Raw genomic sequence first — 20,231 nt, 5'->3', positions numbered from 1 at the left:
GTCTCCTCTTTGCATTCAGGATGTGGATGATCACTGGAGCATGGTGTTCCCTCAGCTATATGTGCCTGGCCAGCAAAACCTCTATTTTAACAAGGTGGTGTTTGTCAAGTGCATGTTGCATGGGATCTACAGTTCCCTCATCCTCTTCTTCATCCCCTATGGGGCCATGTACAATACAGTGAGGAGTGATGGGAAGGCCATTGCTGACTACCAGTCCTTTGCTCTGATGGCCCAGACCTGCTTACTGATCGTGGTGTCTGTACAGGTAAGGCATCCTGGGTAACATTTTTAGGAATTGGTTGTTGTTTCATGATGGCAGCATCTGGAGGGCCAGTTAGGGTACTGACAGCATTGTATTTCCTACTGCATCTTGCATTCTTGCAAAAAACAGTCTCTTGACACCAGGTTAGTCTCCTCAGTTCAACAGAACAGGAGATTTGTATGTTATGAAAGATCTGGGTGACAGGAAAGAGGAGTCTTTGCCTTGGGAAGTTTGCAGTCATAACAGACAAATCAGTTAAGGCAGGGAACAGAGAAGGACTTGTTCTAGTTTCATGGGAAGGGTTTGAAGCACAGGACTGTCTGTCTGCCATCAGGCAGTTATTTATAGGCTCTCCATTATGGAGATGTCTGTGCAGCCTGGCCCAATGCATGATGTATGCATGACACAGCCTGAACTTGCTGGAAGAAATAGCTAAGACTTGGATGGTAGAAAAGTCAGATGGTACTATCAAGATGAGAGAGATTTCTTAAAAGAAAACCAATCAATCATACCTCCCTAGATAATAATTTCTGCTGTCTGAAGTCTTGCAGTCTTGTTCTCCTAACTTTCAATGCTACATCACAGCTTAGGGCTGGGGAAATAAGCATGGCTCATTTGAACTTACTGTGTTCAGCTCTGGGGCCCCCAGCATAAGAGGGATGAGGGCCTGTTGGAGCAAGTACGGAGAAGGGCCATGAAGTTGATCAGAGAGCTGGAGCACCTCTGCTAAAGAGGGTGAGAGCATTGGGGTTGTTGAGCCTGGAGAAGAGGAGGCTCCAAGGAGATCTCCAAGGAGACCTCATTGCAGCTTTCCAGTACTTAAACAAGGGCTACAAGAAAGCTGTGGAGGAACTTTTGCAAGGGCATGTAGTGATAGAGCAAGAGTTACTGGCTTTGAATGAGAGTGGGTTTAGATTAGATGCTATGAACAAATTCTTTACTGTGAGGGTGTTGAGGCACTGGCACAGGTTGCCCAAAGAAGTTGGGGATGTCCCATTCCTGGAAGTGTTCAAGGTCAGGTTGGATGGGGCTGTGAGCAGCCTGGTCTAGTGGAAGGTGTCCCTGCCTATGGCAGAAGAATTGGAACAGGATGATCTTTCAAGTCCCTTAATATCCTGTCTCCAGGACTGGCCCCTAGTGACTGCTTGAGAAGAGGGCAACAACAGGATAAATGTAGTGATCTTGCCTTGAATGGTTTTCCAGAATCTTATGATTTGTGACTTGTTATTTCTTGAGACTTTGAATGAATAGCATTCTCAGGGGGAGGTGTACAAAGCAGAGGACAAGCTGTGTTCAGCACAGATCTGCTGAATAAGGAAGGCACTGACAATAGCTGTATTGCTCTGTTTTTTCAGATTGGCTTGGACACCTCTTACTGGACAGTTGTCAACCAGTTCTTCATCTGGGGCAGCCTTTCTGTTTATTTTGCTATCACCTTCACCATGTACAGTGATGGCATGTACCTGATCTTCACAGCCTCCTTTCCCTTCATTGGTAAGCCTTGGGACAAATCTGGATTGCACTCAGAATGAACACACTGCAGGGCTTAAAGTTTCCAATTATTTTAAAGTATATTTCAGAATATATTGGTTGCCTTTTCTGCAAGAAAAGCCAGGATATTTTTGAGGGTTGCTGGGATTTATTTTGAATCCCATCCATCCAGGTGAATGTGTGCCACATTCACTTCCTTGGGTAAGAGTGGACATTTCCATGCAGTCATGAGAATGGTCCTTTAAATAAACCTACTGAGCAGGGTGGAATGCTTTCTGCTGCTCCTCTATATTTGGGTTCCAGGTGTCCAATTTTTACAGATATCTAGGAGCATCTTATTTGTAGATGTGTGATCTTTGTAACTAAGTTAATATTTTGGCATAGGAAGGCATAGAAGTACAACATCCAGTCAGACATGAGAAAAATGCCATGTGATTGTGGTAAGCCTTCTGACAGGTTAAATGGCAAATTCCCAACAACAAAACATACCAGTGGTGACCAGGTTTTTGTAGTTATTTTACATGACAGGTTTCTGAACACATGCAAAAAATGAAGGATAAAAAAATGAGTCCATTTCCTGAGACTTTGACCAGGAGGAACATGTAACTTTAGCAGAGTAATTCAGACATTTTTAATAGATCTGTGCATCCATAGCCAATATAGATACAACATTGTTATGAATCTCTACTTCTGAAATCCCAACACTTCTAATTTCAAGTCTCAGATTTTTGTATTAATAAGTGCCTTCATTTTTGACTGACTTTTTCAGTAAAAGCTTGTTTTGCCTATCTTCACTGCAACAGCAAGGGGCTTAGCAAACTTAGAAATATCTGAGATGCAGGTCAGTTGTTGCAACATATTTTTCAAACAGATGATCACATCCACTTTGAGATGGTTTTTAGAATCAAAAATGCTGAGTGAGGGAAGACAGAATGTCTGTTCAGTTTCCCAGGGCAGGTGGAGAGTTGGACTGGATGATCTTGAAGGTCTGTTCCCATCTTGAGGATTCTATGATGATTCTAACTCAATTGCCAGGGATATCTCATCTGCTGCTCTGCTATTACTACGTTGCTCAAAGTAGCCATAATGCTGAGGGCTACTCAGTAAGGTCCCAGTCTGAAACCATTTTTAAGGAAAGTGTTTCTAGTCTGGACTGAGACAACTTGTTTACTTAAATTTCAGGGGAGTTGTATTACAGCATTTGGCCAACTGGAAAGAAAACATTCAGCAAATATACTGCCAACACCAGCATCATTAAGCCCTGTAATGAGGGTTTTGCAGACCGTTTGTTCTATCTTACATTCCCTCAGTTTTGGAAAAGCCAGAAGTGAGCACTTTGGTTTCAAAGAAGTTGTCAGTGACATGCCACCACATGGCAGTAGTGCTGCCATTACCCCCATTAAGCTATGCTGTCTGTGCAGATCTCCAGAGCAACACACACTCCTCTCGTAAAGGGCTGTGATTCCCATCACCTGCTGGGCAGAGCCAGTATTCCATATCCTTTAGGAAATCCTGCTGGGAAGCAAGAAAGGAGTATTCCTCCCTTTGCACTAGAGTTCTGGCAAAAGGTGGGAGTCGTGGGCTGCTCCTGAAGTTCTCCTGAATGTTTATATCAATCCTTTGCAGTGATTTGACTCTTCACAGAGAGAAAAGATTCACTCTGACACCCTTGTCCACCTGGGCTGTTGCTGCACTCATGTCTGGACATTGCATTTTTCTTTGCTCATCTCACACAGTGACACTGGCTTTGCTGTCCTCTCCACTGCCTGTTGATTTCACTGTTGGAGGTGATGTCTGCCTTGTATTTTGGTCTGTTTGCCTGGTTGCTCTGAAATCACAGAGAGCAAAAGGGAATAGTGGTGGGAGGTGCTGCTTTTACTGTTTTAATCATGGAGTTTTTTCCAGGTACGGCTCGGAACACCCTCAGCCAACCAAACGTGTGGCTGGCTATCTTCCTTAGCATCACCCTCTGCGTGCTGCCGGTGGTTGGCTTTCGATTCCTGAAGGCTCAGTTAAAGCCAACTCCCAGTGACAAAGTAAGGAGATACCTTATTGAACCAGAAATCCTGCTTACCGTGGCCTAGGCTCACCATGGAGCCACAGTGCATGTGCTTGGCATCACTTGGAGTGTGTGTCCCTGTCGGGTGCAAGTGCTGCCATCCGTCTGTCCCCTACTCCCTAGAGAAGGAGGATTGAATTTGGGGTTTGGCACGGTTCAAACCATCTGCAGCTGGGACCAAGGCTGAGATTATTTACATGTGGATTAGACTGCTCTGAGGCAGGAAAGCTGCTCTATTTTTAGGGTTTAAGCACTGTGGCTCAGTGGCAAAGGAGTGGTGTGTTCCTCGTGCCCTGACGCTGTGCAGTTTTAGCCGGGCAGACCTCAAGCCTTCACCCTCCACCCAGGAATATGTGTTTGCTGGGGATTTTTTTTTTATTTCAGAATTTACTTTTTGTAGCCAATGGTTGTATGCCCCTTCTGGAAGCAGCTTCCCTCCCATCCCCAGGAATATGAAGATGAGGGCACCAGGGCAAGGAGAGGCAGGGAGTGATGGAGTGGGCAGGGAGCACACAGGTCACTACAGCCAAGGGACCCCCTCAAGAACATCAGTGCACACAGAGCTCCCCGGGCTCTCTTTCAAACAGGAGCATTTGCTGAATGCTACTGCCACCTCGTGCTTCCTTCTTCTCCCTGCGCCGAGCTGCCTGGAATCTCTGTCAGAGACAGCCCCAAGGGAAAGCACTGCAGCTGATGCCCTCCCTGGTCATCCTCTGTGATGTCTGTGGAGCTCCACAGATTCTTCAGGACTGCAGGAGAACATGTTAGGGGAATTCTCAGCCCTTGCACAGAGGCTAGGTGGGTGCTAGAGAAGACAGCTGGGTAGGGAGGTCCTTGGGATGTAGTTTGAGGCAGTTCAGGGGTGTAAAAGTGGGCTGAGTTTACCCCAGCTGAGGAGAAGTCAAACACAGCTGTCACCCAGAATCCCAGTCTCACTGCTGAGGCTGAGCATCCCTCCCTCTCTAGCACAAAATTACTTTTCTGCCTCCTCTTGGAAGTGAATGGTCGCAGGAGAGGAGTGGGTTTCCTGCTTTATGGAGTTCCCCAGCTGGCAGTAAACAGGCTGGATGTTCAGAGAGGCCAAGGACCTGCCACTGCCATTGTGCCAAGCAAGAAGCACAGGAGTCTGGCAGCTGGGGAGTTTTCTGTTGAGCCAGAGGCTCTCAATACCAGCCTCCTGCACTAGACAGCCCCGTTCTGGAAAGGTTCTTGTCAGCAGATGAACTCAGTGGCTACCTGGGAGCAGAAAGCCCCCTACCTGCAAATAAAGTGCAAGATTTATTTTCCACCTGCCAAGGAATACAGGGATCTCTCTATTATCCCTGTAAGTGTTCAAGGCCAGGTTGCATGGGGTATTGATCAACCTGATATATTGGCAGTGGGGTTGGAATGAGATGATCCTCAAAGTCCCTTCCAACCCAAGCCACTCTGTGATTCTATAATTCCATGACGATAATCATTATCATCATAAAAAGCTTTTACATATCAGAAACTCCCGTTAGTAATCTATTTTCTATATTAAATATACCAATTCTTAAATGTTTCTTTATTTGTTTTCTGGAATTTTGACTATTGTCAAGATGACTTTCACTTTTTGGGTGATTTGACTGAAAGTCCTTCAGTAATACCCCAACCATGGCATTGAAGAGCTCTGGGGAATACATGAAAATCATCCCCTCTCATGACTTACAGATGATGCTCCCATTAACACCTTTTAGAGTAGAATAGAAGATGCCCTTTCCTCATTTTTGTCTTTGGATCCCTGCTTTTGTTTGCCTTTCTCTGCTCTTCTTCCACTGTGCTTGTGAATAATGATGCACATTCCACCTTTTCTGCCTTATTTTCTGATTTCCAGGTGCTGCTGAAGATCAAAGAAGCCAAAAAGCAGCCCCCTCCACCCTCACCCAAGCGACGCCTGCGCCGGACCAGCACCCGCCGCTCTGGCTACGCCTTCTCTCACCAGCATGGCTTCGGAGCACTCATCATGTCTGGGAGAAACATGCGGCCAAAATCACCTTTTGCCACAACAGGAACATTTTCACCAAATAGTGACAAATATAAACACAAAGGATTGTAACCAAAAAAAAAAAAAAAGGGGGAAAAAAAACCAGACACCCCCTTATCCCCCTTAAAAATTAACAACGCAAACCAAAGTAAAGGGCAAACCAAAGTCAGGAGAGGAGGCTGTGCTCCCTGCAGGGCACCGAGCCAGTGGCTGCCCAGAGCTCTGCCCTCTGGGCTGCCAAATCAAGGACTTGGGGCTTTCCTGTCACCCATGTGCACCCTCTGGTTCCAGTTTCTTTTCCAAAGACATGTGCCGCTGCTGGGGAAGATGGGCACAGTGAGCACGGAGTTGTATGGTATCCCCGAGGGGCTCCCTGGCGCAAGAGAGAACGTGCTGTGGGAGGCATCTCTGCTCCCTGAGATTGTTCATGACGCTATTTTTTTTTTTCCCTCTAACTACATACCTCAGAGCAAAGAGAATTCCAGTCTGAGGAAAAGGTTGAATTGGCAATGTCTTTCTCAGCCATGTGCCTTCATTTTTCTTCATGAATCCACTCTGGACCATATTACTGGGGTGACAGTATTGACCCCAGGTGTGCCTTAGGTCCAGCCACACAATCCACAAATCCACAATCTTTGTAACATGTGATTTTGTAGCCTTTTGGCTGTAATCTATTTTCTCAAGAGATGGCCAGTATCCAAATACCACCCTCTTCCCACATCTCCCATCAGGAAGTGCTGCAAGCTCAGAAAAACCCTTAATTGGTCAAGGGACCAGGAGCTGACACTCATCAGCCTGCCCTGTTTTATCTGCATTGCAAATCTGCTCCTGTAAAGGATTATTGTCCTGAGAGCCCTCTCAAGTTTTTTAACTGGGCACCAGCCATTTCATTTAGACTTAAAATAAAAGAGCAGAAGGCACTCAGACTTCCTTATGGATCCAACCATGAAATCTGGCCCCTGAGAAGCCTGTGCTGTAGTTAGGGCTCACCTGAGCTGCCAGAACGAGGCATCTGGCCCCCCTTAACAGACTGAGGTGCATGCACGTCTGGCTTGATGGTGACCACACCAGCAGTTTGGAAGCCAGAAAAGCTATTTCATAGCCAGCAGCTGAAATAGCCTTTACTCTGCTGGTGCTGGGGCTCAGTGTAAGGGACAAAGCATGACCTGGTGGCTCCCCCACCCTCCCAATGATCAGAGTGCTCACGATTCAGAGGAACTTAGTGAGGCCTGAGGAGTCTCTGCAGTGTTTCAGGGCTGCAGTGTTTCTCTGTGCTGGCTCAAATTTTACTTGGGAACAGGTTATCTGTCAAACATGGGTGGTAGAGAGCTGAAAATCCAACCAATCTGCCAGCAGATGGACCTCAAATGCACAGATGCAGCCAAAGACATGGTGATCTTGAGGGACTGGGATTTGCTCTCTGTTTTGTTACACCAACTCCATAATCAGTGGGGTTACTGGGTGGAAGGCCAGTGTGGCAGTGTGGGAGTCTGTCCTGCCAGCACTGCTGAGCTGTCTAAATGCAGCTTTTTTTTGTGCGGAGGACTAAGCCCTGGCTGTTGTAGGGGGTTTTTTTGTTTGTTTTTGGTATTTGTTGAGGTTGGGGTTTTTTTCAGCTCCATTATACAAATTTAGACTCCTTCCTTCTTTTGAATTGGATTTTTTTGTGCAGTAACCGCCCGATATTTATGAGACTCTGCTGTGAGTCTCTGAGCTGTCAGTGGAGGCAGTGTATGATGGCAACAGGCCAGCCATGTCCCGATTTCATGGAACACCCTGCTGCCTCTGGTCCCAGTTTCAGCAGTTACTGTGTGAGATTGTTTAAGCTATAATAGAAGATTGCATCTCCCTGTGTTTAACTCAGCGCAGGAAAGAAAAAAATAAAAGAACCAAATCAGTCTGTTGCACCTGCTGCATGGGGAGGCTTGTTGCAAACTGTGGTATTAAATTTCAGCATGGCCGGTGCAAAACTGGAGCTGGGACTGGATCCAGACTAAAGTGTTCAGGACCTGCTTGATAGGGAAGGAGCAAATTATCTGGTGATCTCCCTTGCAAGGAGACACCTAAGTGAAGTGAGAGCCTGCACTCTGGCTGAGGAAACCGCTGTGATAGTTGGTGCTTGTCACCTCCCCCTGCTTTACCATTCACTTTGCAGAGACAATCGTGGCTTTCTGATGAGGATTCTGTCTTTCACAGTCAGCCTCCCTGGGGTTAGAGGAAAAAGGAGAATTTGTGCAGATAAGTAGACATCCCCATGATACCCAGACTGGTCTGTGGACTGAAAGTCCTGTCAAAGCTGTTCCTGGTGTCTGATGCAGCAGAGTATGTTGACAGAGCAGCAGAGGCAGGTCTTGTGCTGACAGAGCAAGGAAACTCTGACACTGTGCCTCTCTTCTCATATGGTTTACGTGCAAAGTACTCACCTTCTGGCTAAAAGGGGATTTGAAAATGTTGGCTACAACATGCAGGGGATAATAAAGCTGTTGGTGAGCTTGCACCAGATACAATTCTTTCAGTGGTTTGACACAATCAGCATTTGAAACACATCAGCTGGCAGTGATGTCTGTCTTGCATCACTCCTGATTTTGTAAAATAATTGTTTTTTTACAATAAAAAGAGAATGTTGGGATGATAGATTTCTTGGAGCTCCATTAATTGATGTAAGGAGTTAATAACCAGAAGTGCACGGGGGGATGGTATGTGGGACAACGGATCTGAGACGGCAACGCTTCTCATCCGGTATCCTGATGTGGGAAGCACACAAATTCTCAAAATTTTCCATCCTGGCTGGGATGTTTTAAGAGGAAACTTAGAGGAAACGTCAGACATCCTTAGGCGGAGGACCCGGTGGGGGCGGGCAACGTCGAGAGCCCGCCCCGTGGAGCGGCTGTAAACAGCGGAGCGGTGCGGGCGATCGGTAAGGGACGGTGGCAGGCACGGCGCGGGGCTTGTGCGGGGAGGAGCGGGGGCGCGGCTTCCCGTGTGCGCTGCTTCCCGTGTGCGCTGCTTCCCGTGTGCGCGGTGCTCTGCTTGGCTCCCCCGGGGAGGTCAAACCGTGTGTCATCGTCTGTGCGGTGTCTGAAAATTATAATTTAGTCTTTTATGAAGCTCTCGTATTTCATAGATATGTCAAAAATTAACCCTTGAAATAGATTTTGGATTTTGTTTTCACCTCCTCCCTTTTTTCCTCCTAATTATTCCATAATATAAATATTCACAGTTTGAACATTGTTTTGCTGTTGTGCCTGTACTTGCCACCCTGCTGGGCTGCAGTTTGGGGGTCGAGAATGATAATGCTCTGATGGTGGTGAGGCGCTGGAACAGGTGGCTCAGAGAAGCTGTGGATGCCCCATCCCTGGGAGTGCTCAAGGCCAGGCTGGATGGGGCTCTTAACAACCTGGTTTAGTGCAGGGTGTCTGTACCCATGGCAGGGGTGGGGAACAAGATAATCTTTAAGCTCCCTTCCAAGGCAAACCATTCTATGGTTCTTTGATAACCAGTGATGACAGGATTCTATTTCTTACGCTGCAGCAGAGGAGAGCTTAGAACATCTTCTCTGTCCCCTGAATCCACAGGGTGACACTGAGCAACCTCTGTCCCTAATAACCGTGGAGCAGCAGGTGCGTTTGGGCAGAGGCGCCTCAAGGGTGTTCTCCATTGCTAACTGCACCACCTGCATTCCTTCCTGGCTGCCTGGTAGCGCTCACTGTGCTGAGTATCCAGTTGGAGAGCCCAGGGCAAGCATGTAGTGCTCCTCTGCCCTCCCATTTCCTAAGAGCTGCTCAGGAGTAAGGACTTCCAGGCTACAGGTCAGTGGGAGAGAGTTGTGTGAATGCACACAGGCGGAGTCTGTTGTATGAATGGAGACATCTCAGTAATGACCCATGCTAACTACCAGCTGGAACAAAAACAGGAGCATAAGGGACCTCTTGGATATCTGTGGGCATGACAACTCTAACTCCATCAGACCACTGATAAAATTCATCCTAAATCCAGGCGTTCCAGCTGGAAAGCTTCCTGTCCTAAGGGTTGATTTTTCTCTCTCTCTAATTTTCAACCTAAATGTGTTCACTGCATTTATTCTCTTGTTGTCGTGCCAGCATTATACTTTTGCTTCAGCAGTTTTGTTTGTCTCCTGTGATATATTTAGACAGCAATCCTATCCGCTCTCTGCCTGCATTTGGCTAGGCTAAACAAGCCAAGCTCTTAAGTTTCTTCTTGTTTGATAGGTTTTCTGTTTCCCTCAGGCCCTTTCTGCACCTGTTCGTTTGAGTTTATCGTTTTTAAATGTGGGTGACCAGAATTTTTTTTGTATGGTGCTTCTTTTATCAGTGCCTATACAGTAGCTCTGGTGTTTCACTGCCTCACCTGGGCTGTGTTTGCTTTTCTTACAGCCTCATCATCTCTGTGATCTTTAACACAGTTTTAGTGGTTATTTTTCCTAATTCTATTACGAATATGCACAGTTGTTATCTAAATTGGGTTAGCTACATAAATACTTCTCATGCCTGACAACATGGGGAGGAGCTGAAGTCATCACAGCGTAAGTCTGCGCATGCTGATGCTTTAAACTGGTGCCTTGTCCTCAGGGGCAAGCTTTTTCCATGAGGGCTGGCAAGGACATTTTGCTACATCTGCTGATGTGTTGGCTGATGTAAATATGGAGTGAGGGAGCTACCATTTCTCCAGCAATAAGTGTGGGGCTCAGTTCCCAGTCGCAGCTCCCAGACAGCTCTGTCCCTGTGATAAAGGTCTGTGTTGCTGCAGGGCTGGATGTGATGAAGGGCTCAGAAGAAGGGCACAGAGCCCTGCAGCCTGGGCTTGACCTCTAAGTGCTTTTGGCCATATCTGCAGCACAGCTGCTCTTCAGTTTTTCCAAACCTAGTCTTCTGCTGCCCTACTTCTTGTAATTCATTTAGAAGTAGAGTGTTTTTTCTCTTCCTGGCACTGTAGAGAAGCCACCTCTCTCCCATCACTCCCAGCATGAAGGGAAGTGGTTTCCATACCCCTGTCTCTTTCCCCAGCCTGCCTCTCCTCTCCAGCTGGGTGGAGCTGACTGTACTGAGCTGTCAGCTCCTGCTTTTCCACACAACGCTGAGCCCTCTGCCAGACTCTTCAGCTATAAATGGATCTCGACTTTTCCAACCCCCACTCTCAACACCAAGAGATGTTGTGGGATATCGGAGCTGGGCCAGGCTTCCTCTGAATTAGGAAAACATATGACCCAACCACTCGCTTTTTGTAGGTTCTCTGTAAGCATCGTGCCTGGCTTTGGGGGAGCTGAGTGTGCCCTGGTGAGGGCTGTGCTGCTGAATTCCGTGGGTGCACTGCGAGAGCAACTGTCCCCAGACCTGAGTGTGAGGCTGGGCCAGACCTGCAGGTGCTGTCCCCAGCCCCACACGTCACCCCACAAACACAGCACTGTCTGATCTGAGTGCTGTGTGTCCAGGGAAGGCCAATGTTTTTGTTACTGGCTACATCCTGCCTCCACATCTAAATCAGGCACTTCATAAAAGAAGCCTGGCTTTTAGACATAATGAGCAATCCTGTTTGCTTCCCTTAACTTTGGGATTTATGGCAGGGATCCTGAGGTCTTTTAAGCTTTATTGCATTATGGCTCCTCTGAGAGGCAGGGAGCATCAATACCTCCTCGTTCACCAGGGAGCTGGGACCTGAGGTATGCACACCAAGGTGACTCAGGGAGTCAGTAGCTGCCCTGGATTTTAAACTGAAGTCTTTTGTGTCATCAAGTGCTACCCTCCATCAGCCCTGTGGGCATCCAGGCCATTCATTCCATGTAGGGTACAGGTCTGTATTTAGAAAACTAATTTGTACTCTCATGTTGAAAAATTGCAGTCTGAAAGTCTCCTAGTTAGTGTGCTTTGTAGAAGCTGCTGGGCAAGGTTCCAGTCTGGTGACCTTTTGCTGGAAGCAGTGCATTTGCATCCTTTTGACTTAGACAGCAACACCTAGAGCAGCTGCTTCAGAGGCTTCCTTACCTCCTGGCAGTTGTCCCTCAGAAACCTTCAGGCTGTGGATAAGGGATCATAGAATATTCAGAAGGTGGAAGCCGGGTTTATGGCTGTGCAGAATTCTGTCTGCAGTTCTGCTTCTGGTTCAGTTTTTGCTGTGGCAGCAGATGCTGTCTGACACATTTTCTTGCACAGGACGCCTGGTATCCTGCATTTTCCCTATTCAGTGGCTTGGTTGTGTTGTCTTTTGGATGGATCAGTGAATCTGTTGATGGGGCAGTGTTCGATGGACAATGTGCATGAATAATCTGTTCCTTTTTTTTTATGTAAGCTGGAGAATGTCATACCCCAGACCATGATATTACATAAGGCTTATGGTTCACTAAAACCTCATTTCTGTCTCCCTTCTGGGATTGTGAACAGTATTTTGTACAGATGAGGGATAGACTAAGTGTTCCTTCACCCTTTTCCACTCCACCCCTGGGCTTTGAGCTCTGGGAGTATATGAAATGAAGATACTGTGTGTAGTTGTAGCTGCCTGATACTCTTTTCGGTGGTAACCTCTGCTGCAGCTGGGCCAGGCATCAGATCCTGCTGGTTTGCTGGCTCAGCTTGGAGTACTTCAGGTTAAACTTGGCTGTGAGGAGTCAGGTGAAACTTGGCTGTGAGATCTTTTGCTTGTAGTATCCCTTCCAGATGTTCAGGGAGGCTGACTATCCCCACTTATTTTTGGCTTTATGTAATCTGCCTTCCACTGAACACTTATTTCCCTGTTCTTCACCAAAGCCCTGGACTCATAGCAGGGTGTTTTCTGAGCTGAGGTTTGCCAGCTCTAGGTCTCTGTTCTTCTGAGTCTGGAGCATGAAGCCTGGTTGAGGTTTTGCTACTGATACCTGCTGCTCACCTGAAGTCCACAGTTTCTCTGTTCTCATTCTGGTGTGTGTTTGCCTGGAATGCTTTCCACAATTCACATCTCTTGTGCCTGGGGTGAGTGTTTGGTGAGCATATTTGTAGTCCTTAAGCACTGGTGTGGACTCTGTACTTCCATCTGAGTCCTCATCTGAGCCATGGATGGGACTATGTCTCAGCCACCCAACACTGCAGGCTCTTTGGGAGATCTTTGGCAGAGTGATGATGGTGCTGAATCATATTTTCAATTAAAGCTTTATTTTCTTAACAGAAGAATGGCCAGGAAATGTAGAATGGTTTGGGTTGGAAGAGACCTAAAAGATTATGTAGCATTCCTGGCCACTGTGCATGGAGCACTTCATGTCAAATGCTGTGCTTTGCAGGGCATCAGAACTCTGGTGCCTGCAGTGCTTGGTCCACAGGTTTGGAAGACATAGTGAAGACTATAATTTTGCAGTGATTCTAAGCTAGCCAGGGTGGTTGGTTTGAAAACTTCTTGAGGAATTACAGAAGCATCTTGCAGAACTATTAGCATGATAAAACAGCAAATGGGTGACCATGCTGATAAATGCCACGTGTAATGGTGATTTGTGAACAGTTTCTCACTGTTCAAACAAGCAAGCCATTTGGAGTCACTGTGGGTTGTTACCTGAGCACATCAGTTAAATGTTCAGCTGTAGCCAAAGAAGGCAGATGTCACACTGGAAGCAAAAACTGATGGTATATATTCTTGTATACTAGATGTACATGTTGTGCCTGCATCTTGGGTACCACATACCAGCTGGTCACCCTCTTTCAAAAAGAGTAACACAGACCTGGAAATAATAGAGAAAAGTGGAATGGGGATGATTAAGGGACTGGGATACCTTCTGTAGGAAGAGAGATTAAACAAGCAAAAGTAGATGATAGTGGGAAAGAGCAAAGGTCTATAATATAGTGTTCAGCAGGGAGAAGTTGAGTAAGGAATGAGCTTAATACACTTTATTATTTCTCACAGCGCAGAGGAAGCGCATCCAGCAAAATAATTTATTAGACAGGACGTTAAGGAAGTCCTTTTTCAACACAGTTGATTTGTAGAACATGTTGCTACGAGATGGCATGAAGACTGAAAATACACACAGATTCCAAAAGGAACCAGACACCTCAATGGCCAAGATGTGTTTCAGTGTCTCTGAAACGTGATGGTCAGTGTGTGACCTCCACAAACTGACTTGATTGTTGCAGGCTGGAAGAATGTGTCCTAAGGGGAGATCATTCCATGATCGCACTCGGTGAAATCACTCTGTGATTTTTATGTGCCAGTGCTGCATTGTCAGGGGTGGGGCACTAGACCAGAAGAATTCTTGGTGTAACCCACTGGTGGTTCTGGTTACCAGAGCATGCTGGAACAGTGGGGTGAAAATGAACTGATTTGGTTTTGAGCACTTCTGCTCTCATGACACTCCTGTGGGATTGTCATGAGAGCAGACTCATGCACAACTCACCACAGATTTTCTTATCACTTTTACTAGCAAATCTGGACAGACTTTCAGGGGAAGGGGACTGGTGCAGGCATGGCCCATCAGCTGGCTCGGTGTGCCCAGCACTGCTGTGGTTGTTGCAGGGTGTGCCAGCCCAGTGACCACTGGCCTGCCAGGCAGGTGACATGCTTGGCATTAGCTGTCCGGTCCTATCTTTGTTCCCTCTTGGCTTATGATTAATATATGGTTTATGTCCTGATGGAACAAAGTCTGGATTCTTAGTGCCTCTTATTCACGTAGCTGTGGGTGGTGGTGTTATCCATCCAAATGTCTTGTCGTACGGAAAGGGGAAAGAACATGCTATTGCGAATTCTATTGTGAATTCCTTTATCCTTTCCAAGACCTATGTTGCAATTTCCTTCACAGTCTAAGTAGCAAAATGTCTCCAGTCTCCCTACACAGAGAACTGTGAAAGTTTGGAACTGAAAAGCCTTGAAAAGTCTATTTGCTGATAATGAAGTACTCATTTTAGGAGCCTTAACAGAAGCCACTGTTACTTACTGCTCACCCTGTTGAAAACTTACCAAATCAATATTTCTGGGGCTTTGGTTTGGGTTTGTTTGTTGTTTTTTGGTTTTTGGGGGTTTTTTGTGGAAGCTGGCTGAGGCTGTAGCAAAAGCAAAATGCAGTAATGGGCATACTGTTTTTGTCTGCCATTCAGCTTGCTGCGAGGGGATTCTTCACTGGTTAAGCCTGATCATCATATCACAGTGAGATTTTGGGAACACTGAATTCAGAATCCAGTCATCATTTTACTTCTGCCTCATTCCTTGAACTCACCAACATTAGAATGTTTGTGCCTCTTCCAGTGGGACGGATAAAGGGTTTTAAAGCCCAGTTCCCTGCTCCCTATAGAGAAGAAAAAAGTCTCCTGGCAGCCTCAAGCTGTTTTTAAACGAGACAAATGCCCATGGTGCCTGTCTGCCAGAGCCCCCCAGCCCCTGCACCGAGTCCCTTTTTAGCACACTTCTCCATGCAGCTATATCTGGCTCCAGTTCCTTGCTCTGGGAACGTGACCTCATCGTTGTTTTGGTATTTCCAGTGATTCAGCCTGGTCCGGGGCAGGGAGGAGTCATTCCTGGTGCAGGCTGACAGGGTGTTTGTGCATTTCTGGAATTCCAGAGCAGTGCAGCCTCAGCCCTTCCGCTGCTTTGACAGCTCGGCTGAGGCTGGGCTGGTGCACAGCATTCCTGCCTGGCAGATGGCCTGGGTGCAGCTGGTAGAGGGACTGATGCTCCTGCTTTTGGGGTAATGGGGATCCCTGTCTTTGCAGGGTACCTGCTGTGGTGAGGGTGAAGAAAGCTGTGAGCAGTAGCTTCTATGTTGAGGGAAGCCACAAGGGATCTCTGCTTCATGGGTGGGAAGAGAGTCCCACAGAATGCTCATTCCTGTTTACAGGCTGCCAGCATCCCATGAGGAAATTAACTTTGCAACATCCACAGCAGCTTGGTAAGTGTTACGGTCCTTGTTTTCCAGAGGGGGGAAACCGAGGCACCAGGCAGGGAAATTATCTGCTTGAGGTTTTACGCCACTGAGCTGGAGCTCCCTCACATCCTTACAGACCACACTTGCTTGAGAGCTACCGGAACGCCTTGTTCTTCATTGCCGGTTTCACCCAGAGGTCACTGGTGTGAACTATATGCCTGCCTGGCATGGGGCTTATAGGCAGTGCCTGCTGTGCTATGAAACGTCCTGAAACAGCTCCTTCCCAGCCTCTCCCTAAGGTCTTCCAAGGCTTGTTTAATGGGCAGTGGTTGACACCAGCAAACCTCTCCTCTGCTGCTGGTTCTAGTTGAAGGCACAGTGGAGGCAAAGCCCCTGAACTCTTTGACACCTTGCTTCTTAACTGTGAGATGAGCTCAGCTGGTTAGAGCATGGTGCTAGCAGTTGTGGGTTTGATCCCTGAATGGGTCATTCAGTTAAGGGCTGGGCTTGATGATCCTTGTGGGTCCCTTCCAACTCAGAATACTCTGTGATTCTGTGCCAACGTAGTCCCTATCGCCCATGTTCCATATTTGGTGTAAATACAGCTGCAGTACAGCATGTAAATTACCCTGAGATGGCGGGAGAGAAGAATCCTGGCAGGAGGTACCAAACACATTGAACTAGGGAGAGAGGGTAAGTCTCAAAGATGCAGAAAACTGGAGCCTGGGGAGAGGGCCTGAGCAATAGGAATGGGTCCAAGCAGGTGAATGGAGCAATGCTCCAATCAGCCTTTCTCCCTGGAGCAATGGGCTGCTGTGGCACTCTGCACCAGAGAAGGTGTGGGGCTAGGGCCATCCCGGCTGGCGTGAAGTTGGATGGGTTTGCATTACTGCTAGCACGTACTGCATACGGAGCTTAGGAGCTGATGGAGAATGTGGAACTGGGGGGTCTCCCCTTGCTAGTGGTCACTTCACCCCATGGCTTCTCCTGGCAGGCAGCTGCCCTCCCACCCCGCTGTGGGAGCAGGCAGGCAGTGGACCCATCCCGCACAGCCCTGCCACGCTTCCCTGCTTTCTGTGCCTGCTGTAAATGGCTCTCTGTAACACGAGCTGCATTTCTGCCATAGCCCTCTCCTGTGCGCATCTGTATTTACACTGGGGCTTTCATTAGCAGTCTGGCCCTCGCTCCTCTCCCCTGCCCACATGCTCCCCGAGTGAGACTCTGGCACCACTGTGCCTGACGAGGGGCAGGTGGCTGGCAGCAGGAGGAATTCCTCAGCCAGCTCCTGCCTGGAAGAAGTGCCTTGTCATCTTGCCTGTTGCCCGCCATCCTGCATCAACAGGGGAGCAGCCGGCGGAGACGCCCCGCAGCACGGCTCGCTGATCCCTGAGCCGGCACGGGGACAAGCTGGTTTTGCTTTGGATTATCGCTGGCTCTGCATGCTGTGCTCCTCCTGCGGCTCTCATGCCAGTGCCGCTGCACTCGGCTTCCAGCTGCGGTGAGCTGAGCCCACGTCCTGGGGAGGTTCTATCTGGCAAGGTAGGAGCTGATCCCTTCTGTTTATTCTGCTAAATGTAATGTGACCAGTTCTGCCCATGCCTTTACAGCATGCGTCAATTAGTGGGTTTATTTTGCATTGCTCTGTAGCTCTGCTCGACAGCCAGTATGCTGCTCAGGCTGTAGCCTCTCTTGCAGGGAAAGAGGATGTATATATACCCTTTTTTTTTTACCTACATACTGGAAAAATCAAACTTTGGATCCTTTTCTGCTTCAAGATGGAGTCTTCTCTTTTCTGTCTTGTCAGTTTTCATGCAGCAATCCTGTGCATGTTCTTTAGGTCATGTCACCTGCTTCTTCAGGAGATGTGAGAGTAGAGAGCAGTCTGATGTGTCTTGGGAGGAAGGGGGAGGGAGGAGAAACTCACTGAAGACAAAAATCAAGTAAGTTCAATGGGCTCGGAAATGGCTTTAGAGAAGTTATTTTTAACCCAGAAAATCAGACAGGGGAAGAGCCTCCTTTCCTTGGATAGTCTAGGTTTGCTTTTGATATTTTTTTTTTTTCCTGTAGTCCTTTAGGGCCCACTCTTCTGATACGGAAAAGCCTGAGGCTGCTACTGTCCCTAGGGATAAAGGACAGTCAGTCTTGTCAGTCTGGTGTCTCCTTTCCAGTGAACCTTGCTGACGTTAGGTGCTTTGCCTGCCCCCACCTCTGCACACCTTTGCTGCTGCCACATCGAGAAAAGAGATGATGACCAAGAAACCCGACCCCTGCTGGATTTCTCTGCAGCAGCCAAGGAGAGATAAAATAGGAAGGCATCTGCATTTTCTGTGTTTAGGCACAACTGTTCCCTTTTTAGTCCACAGCAGCTGGGATGTGCACTGAGCCATCCATCTTCCCCGAGCCTAATGTACCTGGGCTTCCCTCCCATATGGACAAGAGTCTGTCTCCTCAGCAGGACAGACAGGGATACCAGGGCTTCTGCAGGTGATGGCTCACTTCTGAGGACTGGCCCAAACAGCAAACCATGTTTTAGGGCCCCGCTATATCCCTGTGAGGAGGAGAAAGGGGTGCTCTAGCTTTCCCCAGCATATCCTGCGGTGCTGCCAGTGGGTGTATAAATAGTGCCCACAGTGTACTATTTTGGTGAGAAGCTCTTCCCAGGATTCATCCAAAGAGTTATGTGAGCAAGTGTTAAAAATAACACCAAGCCCTGCCCAAGTGCTGGCGTCATTTCAGCCAAAGTGTTGGGAATCTTCCATGGAGAGCAGCCTTGGACCCTTGGTGGGGGGCAGCAGGAGGGGGCCCAGCACAGCTTCCTGTATTTTCCTCCTCTTGCTGTCCTGCTGACTACAGAGGACTGTGGCCCTCAGCTTCAGCAGATGTGCTGGTCACCAAGAAGGTGTGAGACTTCCACTTTTTTATTAGGTTGTTTGCCACTGGGCTTTCCCTATATGTTCTGGGTATTATTGCTGGGTCTAATGAGAGGTACAGGAAATTTAATCTAGCTTTAATCTAGCCTGCTGCCATGTCCCTGGTGGTGGCCAGAGCTCACTGCCTCATTAGAAACTCTTGGGCTGTAGAATGGCATATGGAGTCGTTCTGGTTCTGGGTTAGGTTTATCCTGCAGACTGGTAGCTGGAGATTAGTTTAACTGTGGAAAGGATATTAAATCTGTGTGTTGCATTATGGCTTAGCTCTGGACATTCTTGCCATCCATATAAACACGAACGTTATCCCAAAATTCTGCCTTTTTTATGGTGTAATTTGTGTCTATAATGGAGATCTGGACTACACAGCAGAGATGTCTGGGGAGCCATGCTCCTTGAGCTGTGCAGCCAGTGCAGGATGCGCCATCCCACTGTGAAGCTGGAGCTGTGGTTTGTTTCCCTCAGGCTGGGTTTTGCTTGTTGTTGGTCAGGTTCTATGCTGGTTATGCAATTCAGCTACTCTCATGCTGCAGCAGCATCATGCTGTGTGTTGAAAAACAGGAGACCTCTGGAAGGCAGCAGACCTCAGTGAGTCCTGCTGCCCAGTGTGTGAAGCCCAGAGCTCACAAAAATGCTTCTTGAGGGGCTCATGCTCAAAGAAACTCTATCTGAAGAAAGAGCTAATCCTTCCTGCAGATGGGTGATGTGGCTCCACTCTGGCCTGGTCTCATATGGGATGTAGAAGCCCCTGTGGGAGTAGAGCACCCATTGCTTAATTACGTAGCTTAATACCTGAAGCCTCACACACAGGAGAAGAGAAAGAGGTAAGATGTCCTCTGGGCGCAATGCAGGGGAACTGGGGCTCACCTGTTTGCTCTGAGTTGACAGCAGCAGTATCATGGACGGAGAAACATCTCTTTCAGATGCTGGAATTCAGGATCCGCCTTTATAGCTCCTTTGCCCCCATGTTTGCATTCCCAGATACATCAGTTCCAGTTTCTGGCTTTGGAAGGGCTGGGTGGTTACGGCTGGACTTGATGATCTTAGAGATCTTTTCCAATCTAAATGATTCTGTGATTCTGTAGTCTTTGAGCACTTTCAGAAGGGCTGCATTTATTTTAAGCTGAAAGGGAAGGTTGCTGTGAAAGCTGCAGGCATGTGAAAATTGCTAAAAAGGTCACAAGTGCTGTTGGACACTCTATGCTTCACCTCCTCTGATACGGGATTACTAATTCTGGCAGATGTTCCCAGGGATGGAGAGCAGGTCCTGTTAGAACATCATGACCAAGCGTTTTCTCTGTCTGTTGCACTGAGAATGAGTGGGAGAGCAGAGCAGATGCTTGTCGCTGTTGCGCGCAGGGACGGCGGAAAATGACATCGATTCAGGTTAGAGAGGTATGGTCAAAGCTGACCCCTTTAATGCCAAAAACCCATCTTTGCATGGATCGCAAAAGAGAAATTACATGACTGGCCCATTGGTCAACCACCTACCAAGGTGATAGGCCAAGAGGTATAACCATCCATTTCAAAGTATTATTCTCAGTAAAACCAAAACATTCCACGATGTTCTCACAACAGCCCTGCAGGTGCAAATGTTTACCAGACAGCAAACGGGCAGACAGCTAGCTTGTGTGAGAACGGAGACTTTCACATGAGACAGT

The 20,231-nt window shown here is 47.7% G+C and overlaps 2 protein-coding genes across 12 annotated transcripts in view; both read left to right on the top strand.

Annotated features, from left to right (window-relative positions):
- The window catches only part of LOC125319421 (phospholipid-transporting ATPase ID-like), a 91,937-nt gene extending 83,486 nt beyond the window's left edge, over positions 1–8,451 (top strand). For all 5 annotated transcript variants that reach the window (XM_048290565.1, XM_048290566.1, XM_048290563.1 and 2 more), the window contains 4 exons: positions 20–265; positions 1,618–1,756; positions 3,659–3,789; positions 5,668–8,451. In XM_048290565.1, the coding sequence (XP_048146522.1) occupies positions 20–265; positions 1,618–1,756; positions 3,659–3,789; positions 5,668–5,889 (738 nt within the window). In that variant the 3' untranslated portion in view covers positions 5,890–8,451. The remainder of the gene's footprint in view (positions 1–19; positions 266–1,617; positions 1,757–3,658; positions 3,790–5,667) is intronic.
- Positions 5,920–20,231, top strand: part of RUSC2 (RUN and SH3 domain containing 2) — a 62,282-nt gene continuing 47,970 nt past the window's right edge. For 4 of the 7 annotated variants that reach the window (XM_048290559.1, XM_048290561.1, XM_048290562.1 and 1 more), the window contains exon 1: positions 15,365–15,667. The gene's annotated coding sequence lies outside the window, so the exon portion shown is untranslated. Of the gene's footprint in view, positions 8,735–15,364; positions 15,668–16,818; positions 17,183–20,231 lie in introns of those variants that run through there. The other 3 variants (XM_048290560.1, XM_048290554.1, XM_048290556.1) reach the window with 2 other exon arrangements.

Source organism: Corvus hawaiiensis, chromosome Z (genome assembly GCF_020740725.1).
Source record: "Corvus hawaiiensis isolate bCorHaw1 chromosome Z, bCorHaw1.pri.cur, whole genome shotgun sequence".
Lineage (NCBI taxonomy): Eukaryota > Metazoa > Chordata > Aves > Passeriformes > Corvidae > Corvus > Corvus hawaiiensis.
The sequence above is the reverse complement of the archived record's forward strand: the minus strand, read 5'-3'. Positions and strand labels throughout refer to the sequence as shown.